Raw genomic sequence first — 20,277 nt, forward strand, 5'->3', positions numbered from 1 at the left:
GTAAGACTGCATGGTAAAGATGAAAAAGCATGCCTGAAGCCTGTTTCTGTCAATTATTTGCCATCTGTAGTCCAGACAACAATCCTTGCTATATAACAGGCCAGTTCTAGCTCTGAGGCAATGGGACAGGCTCAGTCTCATGAGTGTTCATATTGTTAATTAATGTGTTTCATAGTATTAATATTTTTAAGAGATTGGTTATAGTCATTACACTTCTGCTTATGACAGATGTCTGTGGACTCCAAGGCAGCTTGCATAGCTTCTTTTTACAAATATTCCTTTGAGGAGGTCCCTTTCTACATTGGAAATGCTTTCCCCATTTGACTGTTTAGCTTGTAATTGTGCCTTTTGCATTCTGACACAAGCGCATCCCTCAACAAGGCACTGTTTTTCTCATTAATTGTAAGATTGTTTTTCTCCTCCAATTGTCTCTTGCTTATAGATTGTTGAGAATGTTTTTTTACTAATTTCTATGGTCTTGCTCAGAATCTTTCGTTGGGAGGGAAGTTTGTCAAGTTCTGAAATCACTGGCTTTTGGAGGGGATCTCTAGGTTGTGCTCCACCTGCGCTATGCTGCAGCACTTCGTGAACTTCTTAATGTTCTTAAATAAATTCTTTCTTTTTTTCTTCATTAGCCCATACGCAAAAGAAAAAAAAAATATTATTGCCTCTTTCTCAAGGACTAATATTAATGAGAATTCCTTTATATACATTAAGTGTTTTGTGACCTATATATGCTATACAAGAGGAGTTTTCTTTCTGAAATGGTCAAATGACCTGTTTCATTATTTTAAAATCCATCCTTTAGACTTGTCCCAGCCCCTGTATCTATAGAAAACTGCCAATGAAAAAAAAAAATAGTAGACAGCTGCTGAGGATATGTGGTATGTATTTATTTAGCTACAGTCCATAAAAATTTTAGATGCTAGAAATAATCAAATGCATTTGAACTGACTTAATAATTACATTTTCTTACTACTGTCTGCTTTGTCCCATCCTCATGATCTCCTATCATCAGTCTCACTGCATTCAGTTTGAAACTGCATCTTACAGTATCTTTTTACAGTTATGTCATTTTTTCTGTGTGTATCCTAATGCAAGAGCAAGGTTTTAAACTGTCATTCACAAAGTGATTCTTCCTTTTGTTTAAGCAAAAGGAAACCCTCCTTCCTAGGCACTACTGTAATACAAAGTGATAGTATCAAAGAACAAAGTGCTCTTATATATTGGAGAGAAAAGGCTAGTCACAAATGTTTTTCATTGTCAGAAAGCAAGTTTGGATGTGTCAGAGAAAAGTCACACTATGCCTGAAGACAGTTCCTCAGATCCCTGTGTTGTTCATCCTAGCCCCTTCTGTCCTATCACCAACCGCAATAACAAATAACTGAGCTCTTTATCTTTTGCTGCTTCTGTCATTTGGTTTTGCAACTCTGAACATCTTGATCAAGGTGTTTAAAATACGTTTAGAGGCTTCGAGTGCTTCTGTGTTGTGACTGAGAAATTTTTGGGGGGACTGGTTTTCAGAAGGGGGTACCTTTTCTGAAATTTGCCTTGTTAAGATTTCTCCGGATAGACATCTAGCCTCTGTTTTTAAGTTTTAGCTTTAGAGAGGGGAAGCTTTCATTATTTACTGAATTGAGTGCTGAATAGTCCAGCTGGCCATGCAGTCACATGGCTTTTCGGTCCTCCAGCCCTGTTATGGCTGGAAAGGTCTTAAGTGCTTTCAGGAAGATGAGGGTCTGTGGATCCAGGGACTCATGCTTAATCTTGATTAATGAGCTGGGAAGCGTTAAGGAAATTATCACAAAAGCAGTTACGTGAAGATGTACAAATAATAATAGATTTGTTGCTCTGTTGATTGGTCACTTTCTAAGCATCTTACCCTTGTTTGACAGTGGTTAGTTTATGTAACAGTCTGATGGCTGAAAAAGGGCAAAGCTTTCTCTGACAAATTTTTATTTTTTCCATTAGGTCTCACATCCTTAAAAAACATATTCTATAAACAGTTTCCCTAAGACTATTAAATATTACACAGACACACACCCCAAACAATTAAGTGATTACTCATATGACTTTTAAGAACTACCTTGTAAATTTGTCTCAGATACCTTGTGCTTTTAAATAACTTTTGGAAGTATCGGCAATTTTGGAAAAGAGAGTGGCAGAAGAAGTTATACTTTTTCCAATAACCTTGGAAAATGTGAAGTAGTTAACTTTGAAAAAGGCATGATATTTGGAAAAAGAATTAAAACTAAAAAAATAAAAAATACCTAGCAACCTGACAGTAATTAGTCTTCTACATTCTGTGACAGATGTAAAGATAGGAATGCAATTTTGATATTTGTTTCACTTTTTCAATTGCATTTCAAAGAAAACCAATCCCCTTCAAAATGGCAATAAGTTCTGATGTAGGGGGAAAAAAAAAAATTATGGAAAAAATATATGGTGTAAAGGAATGTTGACCCTGATGACTTGTAAACTTTAAATCAGACAAAAAGTAGTAAATATGTCAGTTTTTCTTATACCTCTGCTGCAGCGTTACTTGATAGCTGGTTTGTGCCACTAGGTTAAGGACAGGGAGCCAGTTCAGTATCTGTTTAGGGGAAACAGGAGATAATGTTAAATCAGATTCAGTTTTTCCTAGTCCTCTGGAGTTTTGCTAGTAAACTGTTTGCTTTTGGAGTGTCAAATCCAATCTCCACCTAACTCAGAAGGAGTTAGTTCAGCATGACAATTCCTGGGCTTCTCTGTAACTATGAAATACCAGATTCATTTGGGACTTGGGACAGAGGTAATCTTACCTAAGTTTGATTGAGAAATTAGGTGACTTGGACTCCCTTAGTAATTGGTGAAGGGCTTAGATAAACCAATCCAGAGAGATTCATTCCCAGCTGTCTCATGAGTCAGCTTCTGGAGATACCTGTCTTTCCAATCAAACAAAAAAGAATCCTAGATGACTAGTTTAGACAAAATACTTGTGTTTTAGGTGGATAAGGTCAGACAGGTATTCTTTTTTTCACATATTTTTTATTTATTCACATAGTCATTTAAAATTTCTGCTAGCTCCACTGAAACCACTTTCTCAAATAAGTGGAGCAGGACTTGGTCCCATATACAGGCGCAGCAGCAACAGTAGGAGCAGAATGGTGGTTGATTGGAATGTGTTGCTTGCTTAACATTTAGGCAGGAATATGAATATGTTAATATATATATGGATATATTTAGGTGCTGTCATAATCAAGGTGCAACATGCAATGTTTCAATTAAATGTACTTTAAAGCTGAAAAGTTAAAAAATTGATGTGACGATCACTGAACATTTTAGAAAGCCTCTTCTGCCATTAATTAAAAACCATTTCTAGTTATATCTTTGAATTCCTTACTAGGTGTTACAATTGAGTATCACAAGACTGCAAGACTGAGCAAAATATATCAAAACCCAGACTGAAATGCAGTGCTACAAGCATTAAAATGCCAGTCCGGTTTTTCATATTTCACTATTCTGTACTAACTGACAATTATAAAAGTATGTCCAATAGAGTGCAGTACTGTACTTCAGTCTGTAAATTTAAAAATACTCTGTGGAAAGGTTTCTGAATTCTTTGTAACTGTGTAGTGTAGGAAAGTTCTGTGTCATACATTTCACTGCATTACACTCACTAAAAAATCTCATTTGAAGATAATGCGTACCCTCTCTTATAAAGTGTTTTGGATATTTTCTATGAAAATACTCTCTTTAGCAATTGCATACTGTTATAAATATGTTGGGGATTTTAACACATTGTGTTAGAACTTAGTAAGTTTATTATGAATGAGTTGTGGCGTATTTGCACTATTTCATTTTGGAAATGAACTAGCCTTACGGGACCTAAGGAAAAAACTGACATGAAGGAAAGCACTAGTGAGTGTCATGTTGTTAGGAGCACCAACATGCAAAGAAGTGCTTAGTGGTACCTCTGGAAATACTCGGTTACTGTCAGTGAGGTATCGTAGGCATTCATCTTCACCTTCAGATGCCCAATCACTGTGGAAAATTTAGAGCTTTTTTTTTTTCCAAGTTTGAGTAATAGTTAAAATATTTTCTCATTCACATTTTTGTATTAGAGTTCATACATCTTCTCCCAAGTAACAAGCAATAGGACAAGAGAAAATGGCCTCAAGTTGCACCAGGGGAGGTTTAGATTGGATGTTAGGAAAAATTTCCTCACAGAAAGGGTGGTCAGGCATTGGAACAGGCTGCCCAGGGAAGTGGCTGGGTTACCATTCCTGGAGGTATCTATAGGACCTGTAGATGTGGTGCTTAGGGATGTGGTTTAGGAGTGACCTTGGCAGTGCTGGGTTAATGGTTGGACTTAGGTGATCTTAGGGTCTCTGTGAACAAAATTGTCACTTTTATGTTTATGCGCTCACAACTGCCTTATACTGAAAGATCTTTTCAGTATTAATTTGCCTAAACTAGAGAGTAGTATTATGCACAAATGCCAGGTTATAAATTTTGGCATTTTAGCAGGTGTGCATGTGTGCCCATTATCTGAAATAATAGCTTTATTTTTCCATAACTGAGTCTGGTGTAATATGAGTATCTAGACCAAGCTTCTGTATGACAGCTTTGTGTTTTATTTATATAAATACTGGATTTCACAAAAAATGCCAAGGTAGACAACATCTTTAACCACAGGAGGACAGCATGTACAGCAGATTGCAGACTTATTTTTGGTGAATATTCTGCTCCTAGTGGTTTAGACTGAAATACAATCTATTCTATCAGTAATTGGTAGATTTTTACCGAAAAAGTACACTTGAAATGAGAATATAGCAGGTTTTTAGATTCCTTATAGAAACACAGAAACTGTGTGAATGTGCCCAAAAGGGTATTTTGTTTCCCATGAAGATCCTGCAAAGCTACCTCCCTTTAAACAGAAGACCTGGTGATATTGTATACAGTTGGCATAATGCAAATGGGTATTTTACAGCACATTGAAAGTGCCAGTCTCTTTTATGTTAAGGAATCAGAGATTATACTAATAGAGCTCATTTCTAGAGAATTTGAGCCAAGGATTTCTGATTTCAACTACTAAAAAATCAGCAACCTTACAGGACTACTCTGTAACTCCAGAAAGGCACTTTATTTTTTGAGAGCCAGATCTAAAGACCACCAAAGCCATGGAAGAATCTTCATTAGCTTTAATGTTCTTTAAAGGAGACCAACAGTTATTTGACTACAAAGAAGTATTGACTAATTTGATTTTTCATTAAGAAATCTGCAAAACTATATCTGTCAATAATTTGTGCATATTTCAGAAAGCGATAAGGGGATGAGTGTATAAAGTCTTCATGTCAATTTGCACAAAAATGATTTATCTTAAAACCATGCAATAGTTCCTTTCCAATATGGTGGTTATGTGTGCTTGTTGCTTTGTCGTCGTTGTCATCTACAGGCTCTGTGATGGTCAGAATAATCAAGTTTAAATTATCTTGAAATGCAGTTTCAAATGTATGAATAGACTAGAGGGGGTTGGTCATATCCCTTGGGCTACTGAAGGAATTTCAACCACTTCCTGAGTATTGGTTGCTTCAAAAGATGTTAAAAACAGACGCATCCACATGTACATGAAATTTAACAGGTTTCCCTTACTACTTTTGTCAAAATGCTCTTCACCTACATCATATTAGAGGCTGAATGTTAGTTGTGTCAACTGAAGAGATGTACAAAACCAAAAAAAATATGTGTGTTCAAAATGTGGCTGCTATTTTAGTGCAGTCACAAGCAGTATTGCATTTCCAAGTAAATACAAAAGAATTCTGTATACTGCTGCTGTGTGATGGACAGAGGCATACAGTCTTTTCAGAAGGTCTGTATTAAGCTGTTTAACAGATTCCCTGTAAGTTTTATTCATCTCTTCACCTGAAAGTTATTGTAAAATTTTCACATGCCTCCCTTCTATCTGTCAGTTGTTCAAAATGACAAAAATGTTATCCTGCCATCTAATTTTGCAATGTGAATTGCTTGTTTCGGTAGACTAATATTTAGAGGCTTGCTTCCTTTCTGTTGCTTTACACATGAGTAGTTCCAGTATAGTTATTTCTTGCTTTACGTCACTGTGAAGTGAAAGAAATTCCAGACTGGGGCTGTGAATATTATGTATCAAACAACACTAGGTGCATTCTACCAGTAAAGGTTGACCAGGAATTTTTTGATAATGCCTTTATTTTTTCCCCTTTTAGAAACGTTAGTTTGTCAAAGATTTTCTGTTTTGACATACTCCAGTAAAATGAAACCTGGCTTCCTGCTAGTCCAATGGGCAGGCTGGGGATCCAGGGATTGTGGAGGGAGCCCTCGGAAATAAGGACTCCTTGTCTCCCACATTTCCTGCTGTAGTCCCAAACATGCAGGAACCAGCACTCAGCTCCCAGGAGCCTGGGAAGCTAGAAAACTCTGATTTGGCTGAGATCTGCAGGATCCCTTCTGCAGAAACGAATGAAGTTGCTTTTGCCACGTTTTCCACAGCCTTTATGTCTCACCCTCAGACAGGGAGTTGAGAAATGTTCAGAACCCCGCAAGGACCTGGATGCTTGAGCTTGTTACAGAAGTGGTTTTGTAGCTGATAGACATGACAGATATCATGAATAATCAGAAGTATAGAAGATGAGGAAGTTAAGCTAAACCAAAAGGGACCTCTGAGATTAGAAGATGGGGCTATTAATTCAGTTTATTTAAAAAACATTTTGAAAAAAAGTGGATATTTCAAAGCAAATTTTCCTCTTAGGCAAGGCTTTACAAAATTGATCTTTTTGACATTTCACAGATACGACATCTCATGGAACAGAAAATCTTTTCTTTAACAGCTTTACTTTTAGTGACAGAGGACTGTGTTCATCTTCTCAGTGAGTGCAAGACTAGACAGCCTGAGCTGATAGGACCAAACCTTGATCAGATGATTTTTCACCTGTGCTTTGTTACAGTAATTTTCTCCCCAGGTGATTTAACCGTACATTCATTACGTTCTCCCTAAGGTTCACTCTAGATAGTTCTTGACATGAACATATCAACAGCCAGCTGCAGTGATGAGTAAGAGAAATTATGGGCTAAAAGATATTTCAAGAGGCAGATACTCCATTACCTGGAGATTTCCTCTTTTTTTTTGGAGGTACTAACTTTGAGTTCAGTATTTCAACAGTGAGCACATTGCCCTCCTTTTCAGAGAGAAGCACATGACTGCTTGATCTTTATGGTAATTCTTTATTTATTATTTTATAAAAATACTTCAATAAACCTGTTGTCTCCCATAAACAAATAAGCTGTAGGAACTTGGGTTCATTTTACTTTTTGGTCAGAACATTACTTTTTTGGCTCATATGCCACCTTCCAAAAATCTATTGAGAGATATATATCTAATTCTAATTAATCATTAAAGATCTGAGCTGGAGGAATTAACCAGGTGTTTACTCACCACTTTTCAAGAACATCATTGTGTGGCCACTGCTACGGGACCACACTGAGACTTCCATGAAGCCAACATAGTCAATGTACCTTGAACATACATAAAACTGTGGCATGTACAGTGATACTTGGCCACCAAATGTGAGGAGGGATCTAGTGTGGCTAAGTGATGCAATAATGAGTTCAGAGTAACATCACCATTCTAGGGAGGCAGAATAATAAATATAATGCTTTCTCAGTGAAAACCCTCTGCAAAGACTTACTCCCTCCTCTGGAGCTCTGAGGAAGCTGTCTGCTTTAATGTTAACTTCTGTAGCGACACCAGGGTTTAACATCAGCATCCCTCATCTCTTAGACTGATTTATTTTCAAAACTGGAAACAAGTTCAATAGTTTGTTCTGTCAAATCAATCCAAGTATGTTTTGTTGTCATATTGCAGTCTCTGATTGTCTTTCTTGCACAGCTATCATGCTGATGCCAGAGTGCTTGTTCTTGTATGCGTGGGGAGAAATAAGCCTATTGCACTAGTGAGGGAGAACCATAAATCCCTGTCTAATTCTAAAGGCTAGTTCAGCTTCTGCTCCCAGACAAACTGTAGTCCCATGCATTAGGAAAAGTACAGTGTCAGATTAAAACCTGGCATTCTGTAGAGCAGATCCAAAGTCAATAAATCAACTTTAATTTTTAAAGGTAAAAATGTAATATTAGTAACAGTTGGGCTCCACAGTTTCTGGAATGTTATGAAAAACATAAAATCAGTTGAGCCAATATAATGAATCTGTTCTAAGAACTGTTCAGTTCTAAGAACTGAATGGGAGTTCTTCAAAACTTGCTTCTAAAACTCAGTGACATTTCATAGCAGGTTCATATTCATGCTTTTGGATGTAAGAAGGTAAAACTCTTAAAAAAAGAACAAAGCCCGCCACCAAAATAATCAACAGCAAACAAAAACCACCCCAAAAACCCAACACACATGGCCAGTTCCTCGGTAGGTATACATTTACATAGTTATTTTGAGTTCAATGAAGCTCTGAAAATTTATGGAAGTTCAGAACCTGATTCAAAAAATTGCGGTCTCTGGAATGAGCTTGTATGTAACACATTACCTGTGTTATTATCCCCATTTTCTTTATTTTCTTGGTAGTTCAGATATTTTTGTATATATCTTTGTATATTAATGAAAAAGATGGATTTTATTGTAAGCATCATTCAGAAAGATTGTTTTGCATGTAATTAGCAAAAAAAGGTGTTTAAATGTTCTTCTTAATGAAATGGCAAGAAAGATCATGTTTGAGTTCATAACCAACAATGGACCTAAAAAGATTTTAGCATTCCTTGTTTTTTAGGGATTCATTGCACCTTTAACCGAAAACATAGTATGCTATGAAGGCAGTAATGAAATGTTTTGAATTGGAAAAAAAACCCGTACCTAGCTGAACCACAAAATATCTACGATGTTGGAAGGCTGGCATTATCAAAAGAAAAACAGTGTTTTTTAAAAAAGTCATTTTAATCACATCAATCATGTTGTAGCAAGAATGCAAATATTCATATACTACAGATTGAGACTGCTCTGAAATGTTCTGACAATCTGTTATGTTTTGAGTGATGTTTCAACCCTATCACTTAGGGTTTTTGTTTTGTTTTTTTATGACTATAAAAAAACACTACTCATCTCTGTCACATGCTGTACAGAATAAAAAGCCTTTCAGTTTTCTTAACAAGAATCAGACGGCCAGGGTGCTGCTGGAATGCAGAGAATATGCCACTGTCTGTTCAAAGTACAGCTTAATGAGCCAGACTAAACACACTGGACAATAGAGCTGTGGGGGGAAAGGGCTTCTCGTGGATCTATGGATCGGCTGCAGCTTTAACATCAAACTAGTTTCATTTTTCATCTTTACAAGTTCCATTTCCCTGTTTTGTTGGTATAAACTGCATTTCAATGAGTGGACTTTCCTGCCTAGGTGATGGTATTGTGTGCTTTGAAAAAGGGTATCGTGGATTATGCTAGAAATAATTTCTGTTTCTTTTTTCTCTCATAGTCACGACCTATTCCCTCACACCTTACTTCAGCAGTTGCAGAGAGTATCCTGGCTTCTGCCTGTGAGAGTGAAAGCAGAAATGCTGCAAAAAGGATGCGGTTGGATAGACAGCAGGTACTGTGTTGTTTGGGGGTCTACCACATCCATATTTATAAATGCACTGGACTCTTTTACATAGGATGCCATGCAGAAGGGTGGTGCAATCCCTTATACGTTTCTTGCTAGCAAGAGTAATTAAAATACAGAAACTGTAGTTCTTTAAATGAATACACAAGCATGTCTTTGTCTATATTTACATAACCTGTGTGAGGATGGCTAGTATATTTATAATGTCCGACTGGAGAAAGCTATATATTTGCTTTTTAATGTTTGTAGATTTTGAGGGCATAGTATGTAATCTGCATACTAGAATTAAAAGGAACAGAACGTACAGTATATGTAATTTACATAAATAACAGAAATGGTGCACGTATCCATGAGTCACTGTGTTTATCTGTGCAGATATTCTCTTTCAAAATGTGTATGCATTTGTAAATGTAAAGTGAAATAATGTAAGTTTCTGAAAATACCTATTTGCCTGAGACAGAGAAGTTACTGTGATAGATAGCAAAATGCTGCTGGTTACCTTACTAGTGAGTTTTTAAAGCTTATATCAGTAGTTATTTCATTTTTTCTAATGTGTTTATTCACCTATTATAGCGCATGTTAGGATTTCATTATTTTTAGTTTGCTGAGAATTACATGTTTTCTTTCAAATTTTTGAAGTAAAACTGATAGCATATTCCAGGCTTTGATGATTTAGTCGCTCCACAGATGTAGTGAATGTCTAACGTTCTTATTGCAAAGACTAGTATGCTTTATTTGTCTTCATGATTATCACAAAGTCAAATCTCAGTAATGTCTCAGTTGTTCCAAAATATGTGTCTGTCGTGGCAGATGAACTTTTTGCGTGGAAAAGAATGTTTTTTTCAAAGAACGTTTTCCTTTTGTACATAGTCCATTGCCTTCTTTTCAGTTGTGCCACAACTGAGTAAAGGTTTGTTACTACTATCCCTAGAACACTGATAGTTTAGGATCTGAGAGTGGATATTGCTACTTCTTTTTTGCTGTTAGATTTTTTGCTAGGATTTTCATTACTGTGGTACATTTGCCTTTACAAATCACATGGGATATCAAAGCATTGTAATGTTAAGTGTGGCTTAGTTTAGAAGTAGTGCTCATTCAGATTGTTTGTTCTCTGATTTGTTAGTAACAATTAAAAAAAAAAAAAAGCTACAATGTTGATGTGCTTACCTCAAGGAGAAGTAGAAAAGACTTGTGCAAAAATGTTACTTTCCTTGCACAAAACTAGTGATTCGATTCCTTGGTCCAGCCAGCATGAGGCAGAGTTTTCGAGTGATTTAAATGAGAATCCCATAATACTGTCCAGGGAGCCAGAGAGCTGTTGAAACAAAAACAATTTTAAAACTGTAGAGAGAACTCTAAAAGCATATTAATAGGATTTCTTTTTCCTTTCATTTGTGGTATTACTATTACAGAAGGATTTAGTAACCATTATCATTGAAGGGAGAGGTATTGTTTTTCATTACAGAATTAAAAGTCGGTAGGGGGAATGGCTGCAAACTGATCACCTTAAATAAAGTCGTGATGTTAAAGTAGCAAAGCTGCCTCTGAAGAACAGGTGCTGTGTTCTGCTTCCTTCAGCTCTATCCTCTTTTTGGCAGTGAGTTCTGGGAACACTGTGAAGACAGTTGCAAATAACACCAGTCATTTGATTCAGTAAGCAGTAAGTTAGCTGGGTTGATGTAGCTTTGGTGCTTGGAAAACTATTTGTGAGTTCAGGATAGATTTGCTGAATAGTTTTTGCTGGAAAAAAATATGGGAATGTGTGTTAGGTCGCTTCATAAAACTTACCGTGAGAAATTTACCCTGCAGGGTAGAATAGTTAAGTCATTAGAGAAGTAGAAGACCTTGGTTCTAGTCCCAGTTCCACTGAAATTTAATTATTTATTCCAAGTAAGTCACATTAACAGAGTAGACTGAGAGAAAATTATTCCAGATTATTTCTGAGTGGGGTGTTTAACACGCTCCACTGTGACCAGTTCTTATGCTGACATGGGAAGTGGACCTGTATCCTCACATCCGGGGAGACTGCCTTATGGGTAAAAGAGTTCTGTCCTTCTCTGCTTCCTATTTTTTCCTTTTACTTTTAAATTTCATTCACTTTTCTTCCATATATCCAAAAAGAAAGATTTTTCATTGGATTTTTTCTTAAACAGAGTAAGAAGGTTGAAAACATTCAGTTCAGCATGTTGTTTTGATTGTTCCATAGCTCTAAAAAAAAAGGGGGGGGGGGGGGGGAGAAAAAAAGAAGCTTTGTTGCCTTGTTTTCTTGTTAACATGTTTCTACTTTTCCTTTTTAAACATAGCTTTTCAAAATTGGCCATTATACCAGTGGGTGGACTCAGGCTTTGAGGACCCTTCAGTGGAAATTTGGGAGGAGGAAAGGGGAAATAAGATTTGGATAATGAAAATTACCACTTCATAAATTATATCAAGAGATCTCCTAATAGAGGACAAGCATTAGACAGTCCTGGAAAGTAGATTGTTAAGAGGATCTGGTAAGAGCACTCATTCAGTGCTTTTCCTCAGAGCTGAATGAAAGTGTTGCATTAAAGCTGCTTTTTTCTTGCATGCAGCACAGTGAAGGTCTGCCTTTTATTCTCCAGAGGGGTGATCTGCCTCAAAGTGAGATGTAATTTGCATCACCACCACCACCTTTTTCAGAATATTACTCATAAAACATGAATGTATAAGAATACAATGTGTTATGCCCAATCCTGAAACTAAGACGAAACTTCAGCATCTTCCTAGCTTGCTGAACGCCTTTTCTTGCCTTGTTTATGCTCTTTCATCTTCTCCTCCTCTCCCTGGCACAACAAGGTCCCTGAACAGGAAGTTCTGAGCATGTTGCATGTACATCCCTAATGGAAGCCTGTACTTTGGTAAAAAAAATATGAATTTCCAAACTAAACATGTTTTTGCCTATGTTGTTAATTTTAGCAGTGCTTAGATTGAAAACCATCTCAATTATTGCTCAGCAAAAAGAGCCAGCTTTAAAGTCAAAGCTATGGAAACTTATCTCTTCAGAAGCAACCTCTCTGAAGTGTGTGTGTATGTGTCTGCATACACAAATACTGCATCTTATGGATGATTCTCTAGAAGTATTTCTGATAGCTGCAGTGTTTGTGTAGCCCTGATCTAGGGATATTGTTAAGTCTGAAGCAGGAAGAAACCATCCTTTTACCTATATGCCTTAAATTCCACTCATGTGATCTTTGTATTTCCTAACTCAAGGCTGAAAACCAAGGCCTGCAAAAATTCAGTTTTAAAAACAAGTGAATGAAAATTACTGTCATTGGCATCGATTACTTATTTTCAAAAATTCTTGTTTTTCATGGCAATAATGGGAAAATCAATGCGATCTTGCCTGTCAGGAAGCTAGTAACTTCCCATGTTTTTTGAAACTGCTACAATAAAAGCATTGTCAGTTTCTGAGACTTCTCTGTAAAAAATATAAATGTGTTTAGTAGGTCATGGTAGCTTGGACTACAATGCTTTGGCTGTCTGACCATGTTAGATGTTACTCAAGTGCTCTCTTTAGCTTCAGTACATTCTCATTATCTTGAGATCAAGCTCTGTTGGTTAGCCAGTAGCTTAAGCGTCAAGAAGTTTTGGTTGATACTTATTACCTGACTGAAGAGTTCTGTCACTTCCACTTTTTAATTCTGCCTGATAGTAAAGATAATTTATTCCCTTGCACAAATTTTATAGATTTATATATTGAAATGGTATGGGTTTACTGACACTACTGCCGAACTGTGAAATAATCATGACACTTGGTTGATCTTTCCCAGTCCAGATCAGGCAGTGGCTACAGAGGCAATGCAGAGCTTTTGTGTTGCTCTCCAAACCATCTCTGCTGAGTCTGGATACTGAAAAAGGGTGACTCCAGTCTTGAATTTTGTGGAATTTTTTCTTCACAGATAAAAAACTTAGGAACAATAATTGGATCAACCTTATATGACTTGCTTCAGTCAGAGACGGAAGAGGCATTATTTGAATCCCTAAGGTTTCCTGTGCTTCTGAGTGATATCCTGGGATACTTTCCTGGGATAATCCTTCAAGAAGCTTATTATATATATCTCTAGCAATATTCAGGGTGAAGCAGTTGCTCCGAAGTGGATATTCTGGACTGCTATTGACAGGGGACTCATGAAACAAATTAAGTCGAGCTAAAATACAGCCCTTTTTACACGCATTCATTACATGTGGTGAACAGGATGACTTATTTTGTTGTGTCCTTCACTTTAGAAACCAAATTGTGTCTTGATTGGGCAAAAGAAGAATGGTTAAATAAGTAGAAAAATCTGGAAAACAGTCATCCTGTCATTACTGTCCTGGGCAGTGAACAAAGGTTGGGTTGCCTGTTTGGTGCACTGCTGCTGCAGAAGCCTTGGCTCTGTGGCTCTACTTGTGTCAATCACAGAAACGGAAGTTTTGTTTTAAGAGCTTAATCACTGTCAGTCTCTGCTTCTTCTGAATGTGGTGTAATTTTCATAAAACCTTATCATAAAACAGGAGTGGTGTTGGCCTGTGGTACTCTGTGTAAAGTGGAGGTGGATTAGTCTTGTTCCTGTCCTGTCAGAAATCAAAAAGACCAATGAAAATTCTAAACAGAAATAGTAGTTTGTATACATCAGTATGTGATAGGACCTGCCCCTCTACTTTCCTGAAGGGAGATGAGAAGGTGAAGTCTTCCTTTGGACAAACAAATAAGAATGATACTAGGAAAAAAATGCCTTCATTTTTATTTGGACACAAGTGGTTTTTTAACAGCTGCCTTTTGTTTCATTGTTTAGAATTGATTCTTTTGTATGCTGTCACGTTGCAAAATTTATGAATGAGACTTTTTCTTCTAATTGAAATAAGAAGGTTTTGGCGATAAGATAAAATGTCAGCATCTGAGAGTGAGGAAAGGGGCTGAATATGGGAAAGCAGGAAAATAACTGAATCATAGAATACTATGTCTGTGGAAGTGTATGAACGTTTTTATGGATGTCGTGTCTAATCAGCCACATCATTTATGAAATTAATGTAGCTTCATTCACACCATGTTGATTTGTCTCCCAGTTAGGAATCTGGACCTTTGAGAAATTATTATTATACTTGTAGATAGGAGACTAGTGGTCACATATGACTGCGAAGCCAGTGGACTGGATTCTTTCCTGGATTCCATCCATATTATTTTAGCAATTTGACCTCCATTTCAGTAAGTAATGTCACGGAAGGGCTCCTGTAGCGTGCAGAATTTTTTGGTCAGCCAAAGGAGTGAGCTATGTACACTTCTTTCATCCTTACGCCCCAAGTAGACATGCAATGTATGATTCTTTTCTAGTCACATAGCAAGTGTAAAAGTTGAGCCCCAAGAGAGCTTAAGCTCAGAGGAAAATGAAAGTTATCTTACATATCTTCTGTCCTAACAAAGGCATTTCTCAGACAGAGCTGGTGGTTTTAAAATTAGTAGGCTTTTCGCTGACTGCTTGTCAGTCAATGTTTTATAGAATACACATGATAAAAAGAGGGTTTCTCCATTTTTTTTAAATGTGAATTTAAAGGGTAAAATTTCTTTTCATTACAGAGACTAGGTGAAAATAACAACAGTCAAAAGAATTTTATAGGCCGACAAAGGTGGTGTCCTCATACCTTTGCTGCACAGACATCAGAATAATACTTTTTTTAGGTTTCTTTAGTTTTATTTAATTCAACTATTCTTTATCACCGTCTACGAGGCAAATGGGAGGTAATACAGTGAAGCTATTAGGATATGTGTATGCCTGCATGTGCACATGGGAAATAATTTACAGTGAACAAACCAGTTATACATGGACTTACTTTAACTCTTCACATGAGATCATCTTTGGAAATGGCTGCAAGACAACTTTCTCGTTGCAAGAGTATTACTTACTTCATCTCTATCTCTGCTTCAATTATTTCACTCTGTTAGGCATCTCAAAAAAGCTCCCTCAATGTAAGCATTGATTGTCTTTTTTTAAAAAAAATCATAAGGTTAAAAGATATGATGTAAGATTAGGATAAATAAAATTATGATAATGTGCATGTTATATTTCTGAGTCTTGTGGAAGTTACTAGTTTAATTATGAAAGCTAAACTCAATTAAAAAATTAATCTTGTATTATTTGAGCTTTCAGAGTTGGTAAGAGCAAGTTTGTGCACTGTGCATAGACTACCATGAACTATGATGCTGTGAAGCAGTCCTTTATGATAAACACTGAATGCATTTTGTAAGAAACCTCTCATCAAGATGACAGCTATAACTATTTTCCATGCTATGATTCGTAACCAGGCAAATTAAATATCAATAATCATGGTGGAGTGAACGATAATATCTAACCCTCAAGGAAAAGAAAGTTTAATGATCCCAGGTTTACACTGAAACATAAATGAACGTAAGTTTGCAAATGGACACTTTAAACACATTCTTCACCCCCATTCTTGTTCGGGGGATAAAAGGAAAGCAAGTTTAGAGTTTTCAGTGCTTTAATAGCATATGACTAAGGTATTAAGAATATTGCAACATTTAGTATTTTTAACAACATTGCTTTTAGGTGTTAGAGGAGTAGGAGTAGGTGGCTATTAGGTTTCTGACAAAGCAATTACGGCCTAGACACATATGCTGGGAGCTGACCTGACATTTGCCTCCGGATAGTTGTCATAGCAGCAACCTGAATAGAGCAGCTTGATACAAGTGCCAGTTGCAGACTGGATACAGGTTCCGTGCTAATGCAGTACATCTGAATATTAATAAAAGTGCACATGTACTGCCACTTAGAAATCACCGCTACTGTGTTTCCTTCCATTTATATCTAATTCCTAAATGTTAATTTTTAAAGAAATTGAGGTTTGTAAGGAAATGTTAATGAACTTCCTCCGTACAATTTCTGGTGCATTTCTCTGCATGTAACAAGGGGATTGACCTAAAGAAAGATTCTTCAAGTACAGTTTTTTAACAATAAACTCTGGCTGTTGCAGACCAGGAAAATTTTGTGTCTTGATTAAGAAGGAAGGAAATTACTGGTGGACAAATTATAGGTAATTGTAAAGACTGTTTTGGAAGAAACTAATTAAAAATCTGAATTGCAATGAGGGCATGGACTCTGCAGGATCCTACTGCAGGATCACTGTATCTGGCTTTCAGCAGTGAGGGGGAAGAGACCTTTAAACCTTCATATTTTGAGGACAGTGAATTTGTGTTTCAGCTGGCCACTAATGCACAGCTGCTAAATCTTGACACTGAACAGTTATTTCCTGCATTACCCTTCAACAGCAGGAAAGATGGAAGAAGGATATATATTTGTGTCCCTGTATGTATGTTCTTGTTCTTTTCTTTTTTTTTTTATTAATGCGTACTGCAGCTCCCAGGAGGAAGGAAGAAACAAATTGTAGGGTTCTTAAATGCTCTCTTCATTCTTTTATTTATATTGTCTTGTCTTGTATCAAGGGCAGATTTGGACAATATTTGTTACAGAAAAGGGAGTTATGCAAAAACATCTCCCAGTGGATGCTGGAGAATGCCCTGCTGAGGCAGTGCTTCTGTGGCAAAAAGCTGCAAATTCAGAGGGAGCACAAAGAACAGGGAGATGGAGTCATTGCCATAGCTATTCAGTATGCTGGAAGAGCACATCAACTATACATCCTTGTTAGAGGTGAAGGAGAAAGTATCAGGAGTTCCCTTTCTCTTGGGTTTCACAGAGCCTAATTTGCTCTAGAGGATGGGAAAGAAAAGGCACTTTGTCCATGCTGACCACAAGTGTCAGCAGTGTGGAGGGATGGAGCCATTACCTCTCTCTGCTGTATATTTACCTAAGATCTGAAAAATTCCAGCTGAAAGTGATTTTCACTTCAGAATTGGAGGCTTGTGGAGTCTTAGATAACAGAAAAGAGTAAAGAGAAGCAGGTAGTTCACTTAATATAAAGCAAACAAATAGAAATTGTAATCCCAAAAACCACAAGAGGCAAAAGTCACTTTAGCTTGCAAAGAGCTCAATGCCTCTTACACTATAGAAGCTTTATTAATAATAGCTTTTTGTATTCAGACATCTCTTTGTGATTTAGTATTTAATAGGGATCAGAGTGATTTCTGTACTTCAGTACTTTATCCTTTTTTATCTGTGTTGAAAACGATCACTAAGATGACTGTAATATCCTTGGATACCCACACGCTAGTTTGCATTTCAGGCCTTGTTCACTTCCATCGTTTCCCCATCTAATGATTATTTTACTTCTGAGCTGGTCTTTGGTTTGCTTTTGTGGTTCCAAATGATATGCTTTAACCACTGATGCACAAATGTTATGCAGGCACCGTTTAGCTGCATGTGGATTATTGTCAAGAGATCAAATTATGTACTAGTATTGGGAAACTTAGCTTCCTACCCAGAATGCACTGGCCATATTGTCAAGGGGAAGAAAATAAGTAGTGTGCATTGTAATTTTAAATCCTGCTGCCTTTCAAGTCAGTGGCAAAATTCCTGATTTCAGCAGTGCTGGACAGGGTTCTGTCATTAGCAGATGCAGCTGGAAGGGACTGCTGAGTATCACAGGGCAACCCTCCTCCCTCCACGCTCCAGCCCAACTTACATTAAATTTGCTACATGTATTGGAAAGGAGTAATGTGCAAGGCATGCAGTTGCAAATAATTTCATGCCTTGGATTTACAGTGAGGCCCCAAGGTGAGCAGCTAATTTTTCACCTCAACACAGAGATCATTAAATTAGAAAATGCTTCATTTTTCCAGGCTCTTCGTGCTGAGCATATATGGCTGAATTTCAAATCTCTGCTGATTTCAGAGAACACTTTAAACACCCCAAGCTGCAATAAGATCTTGAATGTGAAGTAAAATTGATGCCAATGTTAAGTTTTCTGTTCTGGAGGTTGATAAAGCTGAAGGCTGAGAAATAGTGTCTGGTTGTTTCCTGGACAGGATCTTTTAAACAACCTTATCCCCCTTCCTACCACAGGTGGAGTGAAAATGAACGGGGACCAGAACAGCCTTTTCCCTTGTGTCTTTAATATCCATCTCCTGTCAAGCAGGCAGAAGAGGAAGGACTGCTGGAAATGTAGATGCAAAAGTTCTCTCCTCAGGCCTAAAGATTGAGGTTTTTGGAGTCAGGGCTTTTGTTCTTCCTGCTCCTGTGTTGAAAGCCAGGAATAGAGATATTTTTACTTATCCCTCCCTTTCATATGCAGGAAGATACTAAATGTGAAACATTTTCTTGCCTGTCAGATGTTTCTAGCATAGAGACAAGTATGTTAAAAGCTTGATTTTGTCTTTCCTTTCCTGTGTTTAGCTACTGACTTCATTGCACACACCCTCCTGCCTGCAACACAGGCAGGGAGTAATATTTCTGGTGAGTAAATCCCTGTTATCATGCCAGGATTGGGCCAGTTTAATGAAATCAATGCAAATCCAGTGTGCATGTGCATACTCTTATTTTTCAAGAGTGGGGTATTTTGATTTTGGTTAATGAACTACTAGATTTAGAAGACTTTGACCAACCATAAAATACTACAAAATTCAAAGCAACAGTTGCACAATGGGTTCAGATCTATTCCTTGGTTAGAACAGTGCAATACTCCATGCAGAAAATATATGTAGAAATGTACGCACAGACTGCTTATGTTTGGTAGCATGAACATGCTTGCGATTCAACAACTGGCTTGATGTCCCTAAGCTAAATTTAGAAACATATTTTTCTAAGAAAAAAACCCCCAACAATCTATAATAAGCTGTGGGAGCAGGAGCTGAGTGCATTGCCTGGGAGCAGCACCAGCTGCTAAAGAGGCTAGGCACAGGGCAAGGCAGCCAAGCAGGCTGTGGCCAACAGCCCAGGCATCATGCCAGAAGAATCCTCCCCTGAAATGAGAATATTTGGGGAACAGATTTGTACTGCAGTGCACAAATTTCATGGTTATTACTCATGGTATTTCATATTAAGCTTCAGTTTTACTGTCTCCATTAATGGAGCAAATCTGAAAGTGCATCCTCCAAAGGCCAGTCAAAGTTCATTTCTTTGTTTCTTCCAGTGGGTTATGCTATTCTGGTTTGAGGATTGTAGAATCAAAAGGCCATACCCCAAAGCATCACTTGTTATCTAATGAATCTTTTTGAATACAGAACCCTCATGATAGTTAAAGTTGCAGGATGTGCACCAAGTTCTGTCAAAAATTTAGAGCAGGTCTTCCTCAGTAGCAAAACATTTTCTTTCTACTAAATAGTTTGAGACAGGGTGGGGAGGTCAGGTTTGTTGTTTGTTTGGTTTTTTTTAAATACCTTTTATTTTAGAAACAGTTTTTAAATATTTATTTTTAAACTGTAAAAGTCAAGTTGTACCTGAGGCAATGTTCAAAACCAGACATCCTGCATTGAATTGATAGAAAGAATTTTGGTTTTCACAGTTCAAACTTTAATGCAGATTTGAAATAAAATAATTAGCGATCAAATGTATCAAACACAGGGTAAAATTTCTTTAAAATATCTGAACCTAGTGTTGAAAACAAGAGCCAGTCATTAAGTGCATGCAAAATAGTAATTGCTCACTCTCTAAGCCAGGGGTCCTCACACTTTTTAACCAGGGGGCCGGCGCGCGGATGCAGTGGCAGGCAGCCATCTGCAGCTGCTTGGTTTCCCCCCCAACCCCCGGTGGGGGGGTCT

General features: G+C 37.3%; 1 protein-coding gene across 4 annotated transcripts in view; it reads left to right on the forward strand.

Annotated features, from left to right (window-relative positions):
* The window catches only part of NOL4 (nucleolar protein 4), a 201,388-nt gene that overhangs the window by 153,807 nt on the left and 27,304 nt on the right, over positions 1 to 20,277 (forward strand). For all 4 annotated transcript variants that reach the window (XM_055705990.1, XM_055705992.1, XM_055705991.1 and 1 more), the window contains one exon: positions 9,486 to 9,599. In XM_055705990.1, coding sequence (XP_055561965.1) covers positions 9,486 to 9,599 — 114 coding nt within the window. The remainder of the gene's footprint in view (positions 1 to 9,485; positions 9,600 to 20,277) is intronic.

The sequence above is a fragment of the Falco cherrug genome, chromosome 3 (assembly GCF_023634085.1).
Source record: "Falco cherrug isolate bFalChe1 chromosome 3, bFalChe1.pri, whole genome shotgun sequence".
NCBI classification, from domain to species: Eukaryota; Metazoa; Chordata; class Aves; order Falconiformes; family Falconidae; genus Falco; species Falco cherrug.